Source organism: Hyperolius riggenbachi, chromosome 3, assembly GCF_040937935.1.
Source record: "Hyperolius riggenbachi isolate aHypRig1 chromosome 3, aHypRig1.pri, whole genome shotgun sequence".
NCBI lineage: Eukaryota > Metazoa > Chordata > Amphibia > Anura > Hyperoliidae > Hyperolius > Hyperolius riggenbachi.
The window spans coordinates 246,290,790-246,303,184 of NC_090648.1; the positions used below are offsets into that span (position 1 = coordinate 246,290,790).

Below are 12,395 nucleotides of genomic sequence, written 5' to 3' on the forward strand. Positions count from 1 at the left end.
CGCGGTGTTAAAGCGTAGCATACATGGAAATTAAAACTACAGATCAGTCATGCTCTTGGTTACCATGCTTTTAGTTGCAATCTAAGCAAATAATCTATCACATAATAAAAACGCTCTTACCAAAAGAACACTAGTGCGCAAGTGTGAATCCGGAGACCTAAAAAGGAATCGTCCACAAGTTTCGAGAAGAGTGCAGGCCATCTCTATGTGGTGATGAGAAAAGTCAGACAACAGCATCTGTGTGCATTAATTATACAGAAGTTAGAAAACAAGCCCTGATTTTTTTTTATTTCAGAATTTCTTACAAGGCAACAAATATGTAGTAGACAGTAGTAGAGATGGTACTGTAAATAAAAGGTACTGTAGATTAAAATCTGCAGTATTTTATAAAAGTTATCATTCATTTTCCAAGGAATTATAACAATTTACATTTCCTAACTACAACCTAGGGGTGATGTAGGGAAAGTACAGCTTTGGTTCCCAGGCTTACCAGATGAGCCACTGTAATGTTATTAAAAATATCCGTTTACCAGTCAGCCATTGTCTTTTACAAATTTTTAGAAAGTTATACTTTAAGAAGTTTGGTGCACAAAAAGACCCTGAACTCTTGGCTTTAATACTTTCTGCATCTGTGATGTAGTGCAGCTGGAATGGAGTCAGAACCCTTGATCAGAATGTTCATTCAAAGTGTACCTGAGATAAGTGATTATACAGAAAATATACATACCTGAGGCTTCCTCCAGCCCCCTCTGGCCTGATCGCTTTCATGCAATAGTCTTCTGCCTCTCAGATTGCCCACAACTGGCCCCAGAAAATCCTCCAGTTGGGGGGCCAGTCTGCGCATGCGCAGTCCGGCCAGGCGCAATCCCCTGTTCTGCGCAGGCTGAGCTGCGCATGCGCAATTGACCCTGGACTGGAGGTCCTTGCGGAGCCAATTGGGGGTGAACGGACAGGCAGAAGAGGACGGCGTGGGAGCGATCAGTCTGGAAAAAGCCCCAGGTATGTAAATTTTCGGAAGCCCAAGCTATGTATATTCTCTTTATAATCCCCCATTTTAAATTCCCTAAGATAGGGGATTATACACTGATTAAGTGTAAGTAAAGGATTAGCACAGTAACAAGGAGCATTTTCAAAGGGTCCACAAAAGTCACCAGTGGATTAGGTTATTTGGGGACCAGTTGCGGCGTCTCATAGATGGCAATAAACATACATATATCCAGGCACATCGCCTCTAGTAAATTTTTACATTTATTTAACTTTTTACTATATATGCCCATATACAGTATACACAGAGTTTTTAATTTAAACCAGGCCCCTCCCTTCATTTTTACCTAAAAGAATAGGTAAAAATTATTAACCATTTTAGACGAAGGGGATCTTTACCTTCCCCCAGCTTTCTGACCAACCTATTGGTTGTCTGCTCAGACCCACCATTAACCTCAGCTAGTCCTTTTTATCAGTAGAATAAAAATACATATATCCAGGCACATCACCTAACTAGAGGCGATGTGCCTGGATATATGTATTTTTATTCTTATCATTGACCCCTGTGGCTAGGGTCTAATTCGGTGCACTCCCCCCTTCCCCTGTATGTTTGTCAGCATGCAGACAGCTTATGCTGGTGTATGCGCATGGTGCACATGGACACATAAAGTTAGCTCCCTTGTGCGATTGGTAAGATGCACTGTCTTTCCCAGGAGAGGAAGTTAGGATGTGTGCTCCTAATCCATTGATAGGTTTGATGCAATGAATGTGTTTGCATGTCTGCACTATGCATGTTACAGGGCCAGAGTTAGGACACCTATGTTTACCTGGGTACTTCTGCGCAGTATAGGTGACTAAGCATAAGAATGCATTCTTCTGTGAACTAAAACCCTGGCTTTTAATTTAGCAGTAGGGATAACAGTTGTGCCTGGATGAGTAAATCTGTGAATGCATTTGTTTGAACATTTGCTTGTGAGTGTGCGAAGGGTTAATTGATTTTCATAGATGGCAATGCCGGCTAACGGGTGCCCACTAGAGTGATTTCAGCAATGATGTAGGCTTTCTACAAATTGCGCAAAAGGTGGATCAGCGCATCACCAGGCCGCCTCCGAATAGCCTCCTATCAGAGGTGCGCTGAGCCCCCCCCAGAAACGGCAAACGCACCTTGAACCCAAACAGAAGCTCCGCATATATACCAAAAGCAAGGCTGTTAAGTGGGAGCAGCTGACCAAAAATGAATTAAATTAGTACATGGCAAGGAAATGAGCAGCGCTACTTAAAAACAGATAAGTGCCTACCTGCATAGCCTGGTTGGCACACCCAGGCTATGCATATGCATAGGTTAGGATTTAGTTAGTGTTAGGTCCCCTCCCATCGAGGATGACTTCTCGGCAGTGGGAGGGACGAGTACTTAAGTTGCATGCAAGCTGTTACAGGAAACCAACATCCTCCGGTGGTAGACAGGTCATGTGTATGCTAGGTGTGTATTTTACCCCACAAGTGGGGCTTGCACTCTCTTGCAGGTAGGCACTTATCTGTTTTTAAGTAGCGCTGCTCATTTCCTTGCCATGTGCTTTCTACAAATTGCCAGCTATTCTAAAAGCCCTCTACTGCTGAAAGCAAATGGCCATGATCTCACAGGACCGAGTGTGATTTGCCGAAATCTCAACCACTCTACGTGCAGCGTTTTTGAATGCAGTTTCATAAGGAAAAGCAGGGCTCAAAATTGGAAATCACTCTGTTTTAAGTGGCAAAAGAGCATTTTGCATTCTCAAGTGGGTCCCAGGCCTTACAACTAAAAGATGCAAGAGGCTGTTTGCCACCTTGCAATGTGCATAAATGTCCTAAAGGGAAAAAATATAACACTATGTATATATGTATATACATTAGAGTATTGTCACGTGATAGCGGTTTGTGATCTTTTCAGAAGAAAACCTAGAGCAAGTATAGGTGTACCCTGAACTTGTTAGTGATGCACCATGTGGGATCATGAATGACCAACTACTGCTGTTATGATTTTGTGCAGAAATTTGTCAGTGAAATGGATTACCTAGTTGACGTTGCAGCTGTGGCTAGAATTTATTTATTTTAACTGAATTATTATTCAATGCAGTGCATACAGTTCAACACAATACTAAAGCAAAATATACTAACCTTTAAACAATGCAGTGTGTCGGTTTTACAGAACATTTTAAACTTGGCAAGCTCTCCAATGAATCTCACAGTTTTGTTCTTTGTTTCAATATTTATTTGATCCTTTTTTCTTACCTAAGGAAATATGCAACAGGTTTCATTATATAAAAGTGACAGCAAATTGATACTTACCGTATGTCAGAAGTCAGTGCAAGTGCTTTTGTGTGAATGTCAATTTTTTCATGTAAAATTAAGTTAGGCTTCCTAAATATTCACTTGGATATAGCCGATAATAAAGATTAACAAAAACCCTTGGTACTTTGTTTCAGTGTTCACCTGACAGCGTTCCTCCTGTTTTACCTGGACTGCCAGGTTCTATCTTGCTTTCTTCAGGAGTTTGGCAAATCCAAGCCACATTCCACTCCTACATGGTTTTTCTGAAGGGAAGAAGTTGCAGCCCAGCCATGCCCCTTCCAATAAATTACTGGGATAGGCAAAAGGAGACTATGATGAGGCAGTGCTCCAACTACAGCAAGGGCAGAGCAATAAAGGAGGGCCCAGCAAGTTAGAGTGGCAATCTACACATCTTTCATAAGAAGACTGCGACCATATAGTGCTGGGAACTAGACATTCAAACAGAAGTATTTCTAAACAACGTAGTGCATGTCTCAATTAAAGTAAATATGAAAGCAAAATATTAAAAAAAAAAAAAAAAAAAAAAAAAAAAAAGATACTTAACCAAGGAAAAGGAAGGCTCTGGGTCCTAATGAGCCTTATCGTTCCTCTCATGGTCCTCGGGGTTCCATCGCTGGATCCCTGGTTCAAATCTCCCAACGCAGGAGGCTTCATGAGTGCTCCCAAAGACAGGCGGTTCCATACTGTGCATGCAGTACGAGGAACGGGAAGGCTCATTAGGACCCAGAGCCTTGCCTCTCCTTAGGCAAGGATGTTTTTTTTTAATATACATATATATACATATATATATATATATTATATATATATATATTTTATATATATATATATATATATATATATATATATATATATATATATATATATATATATATATATATATATATATATATATACACATACACATACATATACATACCTATACATACACACTGGCTTCAGACTTCCTTTAAATAAAGTTGAGTGGGCAATGGATTGCACTCAAAAGCATTCTGATGCAATGCAGTTTCACATAATACCTTATGCTTTGAAACATTGCCCTGTATCAAAGCATATTACAGCCCTCCACAACAGGAAACTATCATTTTAATAAGGGAGGACATTTTTGTTGCAAAACACAATGTTCAGATGTGATTCTCTATATCTATGAATCCCTTTCCAACAGTGGAAAAGTTCTGGCTATATTCCTGGTTAGGCCGCATTACATGATGTAAATAAACATTACCATTGTTGGCTGGCCAATCAGAGGGCAAAGAATGAGTTGCCCTTTCAGTGTAAATCAAGGCTGAAATCGGTGGCTTGGATAGAACTTTGAAATAACTCTGAATATGAGAACTTCCTTTATGTCCTCATGTATGTGACCTAACTCAACAGAATAAAAAAGCAGGAAAGTGAAATATGGGCTATGCGCAAACTAAATTATCATAAACTGGTACAATTTCTGGTGCCAACTTATTTGCTTCTCCATCTTGTCAGTCAATGACATGGACCAAGCCATAAGCAACAGATATTTAGAATTTTCAGTTCGACAACAATGACAAAATCGGTGAATTCAGAGGCTGAATATAGCAATTAAGACACAAAACTTTCAACTTACATGAAATCTGAAGTCCCCTTTTAACATAGAACACAGGTCTTCTGCCACATCAGACATACATGGATGTAAAGTTGCAACCAATCGTGCATAAAAAGGCAACAGATCCAACCTGAAAAATAGTAAAATATAAAAAATAAAAAATTTAAACAATGTTCCTTCACAATATTAATTAAGGAAATCTTATTGGGGTTCTCAGCATTCTTAAAGGAATACTTAAAGAGAATCTGTATCGTTAAAATCGCACAAAAGTAAACATACCAGTGCGTTAGGGGACATCTCCTATTACCCTCTGTCACAATTTCGCCGCTCCTTACCGCATTAAAAGTGGTTAAAAATAGTTTTTAAAAGTTTGTTTATAAACAAACAAAATGGCCACCAAAACAGGAAGTAGGTTGATGTACAGTATGTCCACACATAGAAAATACATCCATACACAAGCAGGCTGTATACACCCTTCCTTTTGAATCTCAAGAGATCATTTGTGTGTTTCTTTCCCCCTGCAGCTATCTTCCACTGAAGTGTCAGGCTGTTTCTTCCTGCAGAGTGCAGACAGCTCTACCTGTATGTAATTCCTCAGTATGTGAAAGCCCAGCCAGCTCAGAGGAGGATTTATCCAGCTTGTAAAAGATAAGAGAGCAGAGAGAAGCTGCACTAATCCAAATAACACACAGCAGTGTGCAGAGAAGGGCCTGGAGGGGGGAGATGCATCACAGAACCACAACACTGAAGAACTTGGCAGCCTTCCAGACACAGGCTGACAAGTCTGACAAGAGAGAGATAAGTTGATTTATTACAGAGATGGTGATAGTAGAACGTGCTGCAGTAAGCCAGAACACATTAGAATAGCTTTTGGAACTTGTAGGATGATAAAAAACAGGATGCAATTTTTGTTACGGAGTCTCTTTAAGTCATCAAAAAAAAAAAAATTACTTCTACTAATCCGGGGCTCTCCTCAGCCCCCTGCAGCTGAACGGTGCCCTCGTCGTGTCCCTCCGATGCGCCTGGACTCGCTGGCGGGCACTTCCGGTTTGGCCGTCACCGGCCGACAGGCTGGGAACGCGGCTAATTAGCCGCGTTCCCGGCAGCAATAGCGCCATCTATAATGCTATTGCGGCCGGGAACGCGGCTAACAAGCCGCGTTCCCAGCCTGTCGGCCGGTGACGGCCAAACCGGAAGTGCCCACCGGCGAGTCCAGGCGCATTGGAGGGACACGGCGAGGGCACCGTTCAGCTGCAGGGGGCTGAGGAGAGCCCTGGGTTAGTAGAAGTAATTTTTTTTGATGACATAAGTATTCCTTTAAACAGATATGACTGCTTAAAACGACGCAGTGCCAATATACAGTGGTTTGCAAAAGTATTCGGCCCCCTGGAAGTTTTCCACATTTTGTCACATTACTGCCACAAACATGAATCGATTTTATTGGAATTCCACATGAAAGACCAATACAAAGTGGTGTACACATGAGAAGTGTAACGAAAATCATACATCATTCCAAACATTTTTTACAAATAAATTACTGCAAAGTGGGGTGTGCGTAATTATTCAGCCCCGAGTCAATACCTTTTAGAACCACCTTTTGCTGCAATTACAGCTGCCAGTCTTTTAGAGTAAGTCTCTACCAGCTTTGCACATCTAGAGACTGAAATCCTTGCCCATTCTTCTTTGGAAAAAAAAAAAAAGCTCCAGCTCAGTCAGATTAGATGGACAGCGTTTGTGAACAGCAGTTTTCAGATCTTGCCACAGATTCTCGATTGGATTTAGATCTGGACTTTGACTGGGCCATTCTAACACATGGATATGTTTTGTTTTAAACCATTCCATAGTTGCCCTGGCTTTATGTTTAGGGTCGTTGTCCTGCTGGAAGGTGAACCTCCACCCCAGTCTCAAGTCTTTTGCAGACTCCAAGAGGTTTTCTTCCAAGATTACCCTGTATTTGGCTCCATCCATCTTTCCATCAACTCTGACCAGCTTCCCTGTCCCTGCTGAAGAGAAGCACCCCAGAGCATGATGCTGCCACCACCATATTTAACAGTGGGGATGGTGTGTTCAGAGTGATGTGCAGTGTTAGTTTTCCGCCACACATAGCGTTTTGCATTTTGCCCAAAAAGTTCCATTTTGGTGTCATCTGACCAGAGCACCTTCTTCCACATGTTTGCTGTGTCCCCCACATGGCTTGTGGCAAACTGCAAACGGGACTTCTTACGCTTTTCTGTTAACAATGGCTTTCTTCTTGCCACTCTTCCATAAAGGCCAAATTTGTGCAGTGTACGACTAATAGTTGTCCTATGGACAGATTCCCCCACCTGAGCTGTAGATCTCTGCAGCTCATCCAGAGTCACCATGGGCCTCTTGACTGCATTTCTGATCAGCGCTCTCCTTGTTCTGCCTGTGAGTTTAGGTGGACGGCCTTGTCTTGGTAGGTTTACAGTTGTGCCATACTCCTTCCATTTCTCAATGATCGCTTGAGCAGTGCTCCATGGGATGTTCAAGGCTTTGGAAATCGTTTTGTAGCCTAAGCCTGCTTTAAATTTCTCAATAACTTTATCCCTGACCTGTCTGGTGTGTTCTTTGGACTTCATGGTGTTGTTGCTCCCAATATTCCCTTAGACAACCTCTGAGGCTGTCACAGAGCAGCTGTATTTGTACTGACATTAGATTACACACAGGTGCACTCTATTTAGTCATTAGCACTCATCAGGCAATGTCTATGGGCAACTGACTGCACTAAGACCAAAGGGGGCTGAATAGTTACGCACACCCCACTTTGCAGTTATTTGTAAAAAAAATGTGAAATCATGTATGATTTTTGTTCCACTTCTCACGTTTACACCACTTTGTATTGGTCTTTCACGTGGCATTCCAATAAAATTGATTCATGTTTGTAGCAGTAATGTGACAAAACGTGGAAAATTTCAAGGGGGCCGAATACTTTTGCAAACCACTGTAGGTAGTGTTGCCAAAAGCTAAGGCTATCCTACCATTCTACCTATAATGCTCGTTTACAAAAATAAGGTTCCTGGGAACTATAAGGCTGCGTTTCCACTAGGGCAGGACTTTCCAGCCCTGTCCTCAAGTACCACCAACACTACATGTTTTGCAGAAAACCACAAACAGAAACATTCACTGGTAAGGGAATAAGTGTCTCAGCAGAACTGATTAAGTATCTCAGTGAAATTCCAGAGAACATGCACTGTTGGCGGTACTTGAGGATAGGGTTGGCAAGTCCTGCACTATGGTGCAGGACTTGCCAACCCTGTCCAATTTCAAAAACGGTACGGTTATGAGGACTCTGATGCAAAGTCCGAAAAAAATATAAGTCAATTTGGAAGTAGCGTATTAATTTCAATAGGCTGTAATTCTGCATGTGAAAATTCATGTGTGGATAGATGCAGGGAATTCGTACATTGGAACTTAGCCCAGGCTGCTCAAATTACCATGCACCATTTATGCACTGGAGTAAATACTACTTATAGTGATGTTACTTCTTGTCCCTGCCCATCCATCTGACCTAAGAGTGCAATTTATGTCTGTAAAACAAAAAAAAGAGATTAAGTGAAGGAATGTTTAGTTTACGTTTGCATAAAGTGTAGATATCACATGATATCTACAAAAGTTTCTTTTGATCTTCAAGTAACTTTTAAAGTGTAAGGCAGGGTTCACACTAAGGGCTTAATTCACTAAACCGTGATATGACAAATATCATACCGTATCAAAGATATCACACCTTATCAAAGTTAAAACGTCTTATCAGAGTAGCATAGCGAGCTCTACGAATCCGAAGGGGCTCAGTGCAGGACGAGTGCCATTGCCAATTAGCAGGCACAAGTTCGTAGCGCTCGCTATGCTACTCTGATAAGGCGCGTTAACTTTGATAAGGTGTGCCATCTTTGATAAGGTGTGATATTTATCATATCATGGTTTAGTAAATCAAGCCCTAAGTGTGCAAAATGTTTTCACACAAATTTTCCAGGCACTATCACTTTTTCTTTTTGCACGAGTTCTTTCAGAGTAGCTAATAAAAAGTCCAATGAGAATTCACATGGGTTGTGTGAATTTAAGCTGCAAGAGTCGCAATTTTAAAAAAAGTGTAAATCTCCCTTAACTTTCTTTGTATGTGTGGCAAATGAGTTTTCACAAATTCCCATGCAATTTTTTGATAAGTGTGAACTCTGCCTGTATAGAACCTGTGTAAAAGGTTAGTTTTCCAAAAGACTGACTTGTTACTTGATGCTCTGACCAGCACCTTCCTGTTGTGCACAAATCAAATGAGAAAACCACTAATGGAAACTGATAAAAACCGGTTCAGGTATGCGATAACGCGATTTCCATTTTTCTGCTCTGTATGGTTTGACTCCATGGGTCTGATGCACCAACTAGTGGTAAAATTGACATATGCAGGCAGCGCATGGCGATTTTACTGTTACTATTCCCGGGAAGCACTGCCTGTAAAACCATTAGCACCATGCAAAATTTCCACGGTAACATGGATTGCTATGGTAACACACATTACCATAGCAACACACGAGTTGACCCACATCCGCCCCATGGAGGAGTCAAACCTTACAGCGCAGAAAAATGAAAAACGCAGTATTTATTACATCATACCTAAACCTGTTTTTTACCTTCCTGTATTACCATATTTTGGTTTCAACATAGTGTAGACCTGAAATTAAACGACCATTACTGAGAATCTAGGCAGGTATGACAAAACACAAACAAAAAACACAACAGCGGTGTGAAGGCTGCACACACGCAATATAAGAATGATTTACACAGTTGTACTGCGAGGGCTGTATTGTGTGCGTTTCCCAAACACAGCAGAACAAAACATGCTGCGTTTGGAAAAAAAAAAAAAAAAGTAATGCAATGCAAACAAGCTGCTTTAGCACATAAGGCTTTATGCAAAGAAGATTGTTAAGAACTGAGTACATCAATACAGCCAGATTGTCACCCGAACAGAGGACACTTTTTCCACCAACTCAGGGTCTTTGCAAAGGCTTTGCCAAAACAATCTGAACTAGATTACAACTTGAACATGTTGTTTTTTCTTTTTTGACTCAGCAGATATTCAGTACTTCTGTAATATCGGTCTGACAAAATACATAGGAACACTTTCCCCACCTAGTGTCCTATTCTAAAATTTCAGCTAGGGTAAAAAGCAGTATGGAAAAGTTCACCTTCATAGGTCTAGAAAAAAAAGAAAAAAAAAAAACCAATGATCTTTTAAAGCGATATGGGATTTCCTAAGTTTGCAGTATATAAAAGGGTACCTATATTGCCTAAGTAGACAGTCACTCTGTATCCAAGCAGCGTAACTGTTATATCCAGTTAGTTCCTCCAATTCACAAGACTTCAGAGATCTTCCACAGCCCTCTCCTCTCACAGTGCATCCCCAAACAGTCAGGCTTTGGGCATTCAGGTTACAGCCTCAGACCTATTCACAACAGTGAGAGCAACATCACATGGAGGTGGCGGGGCCAAGGGTAGTAATGCACTAAAGACCGGCTATTTTTGCCACCAATCATCAAAGCAACTGATGAAAAATATATTTAGTTTGGAGATAGGTTTTTTTTCTTTTTGTCTAGGTTTTTTTTTTGTCTATATAAACCCCCATTTACTTGCCAAAAAAGGATGACATATGCTGACATTGAAGCATAATCAAGTAGAAGCAGTAAGCACTGACCCCAAATTTGCCAAGAGGTGAGATGCTGGAGTCCATGTTGGCTTCTTTCCCTAAACCCTTGTACACACAGCAGGACTGACACCTGCAGGGGCCGAGACTTGATCCATTGGGTGACAGTTTGGGACAGAGTGCTGTCGCTAGCCTGTTCTGTTGCTATGAAAGGGGCAAGTAAAATAATTGGTGGCACCTTGACTTTTCAAAATCTAACTTTAATAATGCTTTAGAATTGCTTATTTATAGGAATGCGATTAAATGGAATAAAGCTATACTAGCACGAAAAAGCACACTAAATTATCAGTGTCTGTTAAGGGATCAAGAGGGTTAAATCACATGAAATGTTCCTTTTTACCTTTGTCTGGGAACTATAAAGAGAGCTCGGACCAGTTTCCTTCGATTTGCTTTGGTGTTCATATTCATACAGAAATCCATTGCAGCCTGGAATTGAAAGAGAAATTCTGGTGTTCAACAATTGTGTTATAAGAAATAAACAGGACAATAAATAGCAAGTCATGCAATTATTAACAAACACTGTGCAAAACCACAGAAAGGTGCAAGACATATGCAGTATATGTGTGAGCCAATAATGGCAAAACCGAAGAATAAATAAATTGTTGCCAAATTGTGTTTTTTGAAGAGGAAATGCTGCCCATTTATGGTATTATTATTTAGTATTTATTTAGCACCGACATCTTCCTCAGCGCTTTACAGAGTATATAAAGTCATGTCGGGCAGCACGGTGGCGTAGTGGTTAATGATGTCGCCTTGCAGCGCAGGGTCACAGTTTCGAAGGCCAGCCAGGTCAACATCTGCAAGGAGTTTGTATGTTCTGCGTGGGTTTCCTCTGGGCACTACGGTTTCCTCCCCCCCCCCCCCCCCCCCCGCCAAAAAAAAAAACAACAACATGCAGATAAGTTAAATGGCTTCCCCCTAAATTGGCCCTAGACTATAATGCATGCACTACACGATACATACACAGACATATGACTATGGTAGGGAATTAGATTGTGAGCCCCTCTGAGGGACAGTTAGTGACAAGACACAGCGCTGTCTGTACAGCGCTGCGTAATATGTCGGTGCTATATAAATAAATATAAATAAATGTCTAACTATCCCTCAGAGGTACTCATCTAATCCCTATCATAGTCATATGTTCATCGTAGTCTATAGCCAATTTAGAGGGAAGCCAATTAACTTACCTGTAGGTTTTTAAAATGTGGGAGGGAACCGAATTGCCTGGAGGAAACCCACACCAACAGACGTAGAACATAAAAACTCTGTGCAGATAGTGCCCTGGATGGGATACGAACCAGGGACCAAGCGCTGCAAGGCAAGAGTGTTATCCACTAGGCCACAATATTTATGTTGTTTGTGGGCACAAACTCCCTAATTATGTTTTATGAGGGGGGAGGGGGGGGGGGGGACACTGCATAATTCCATCAATTATGTTTAAAGAGGTCCAGGATCTTCTGGGATTCTAAAAATGCCCCTGGTCTAACCACAAAAAGGTGAGATAGACCACATAAAGGCGCCTCAAGTAGTGGCAAGTAAAGAAGGTACAGGAAACTTGCCACTAGAGCAACGGCCTCATTGTCATGTGACCACGGTGAGACCGGAGATTTATTGGCGAGTTACGAAGCTGCCCGGGAGACAGGAGGACTAAAGCCGGAGCCTGAATGGGTGCTGCTACACTTTCAATGTGCGCTTTGCATAGAATGGCAAGGGTCGCACATTGTGGGAGGAGGTTCTCGACCTAATGGCAATTCTCTGCTTTTAGCCCATTTTCTCAGGCAAATATGGGGGGCAGGA

At 41.4% G+C, this 12,395-nt stretch overlaps 1 protein-coding gene across 4 annotated transcripts in view; it reads right to left on the reverse strand.

The window, feature by feature from the left end:
* Positions 1–12,395, reverse strand: part of LOC137563524 (regulator of nonsense transcripts 2-like) — a 113,450-nt gene that overhangs the window by 50,441 nt on the left and 50,614 nt on the right. For all 4 annotated transcript variants that reach the window (XM_068276098.1, XM_068276099.1, XM_068276100.1 and 1 more), the window contains exons 8-11: positions 10,939–11,024; positions 4,907–5,015; positions 3,139–3,252; positions 121–237 (exon numbers count right to left, since the gene is read on the reverse strand). In XM_068276098.1, the coding sequence (XP_068132199.1) occupies positions 121–237; positions 3,139–3,252; positions 4,907–5,015; positions 10,939–11,024 (426 nt within the window). The remainder of the gene's footprint in view (positions 1–120; positions 238–3,138; positions 3,253–4,906; positions 5,016–10,938; positions 11,025–12,395) is intronic.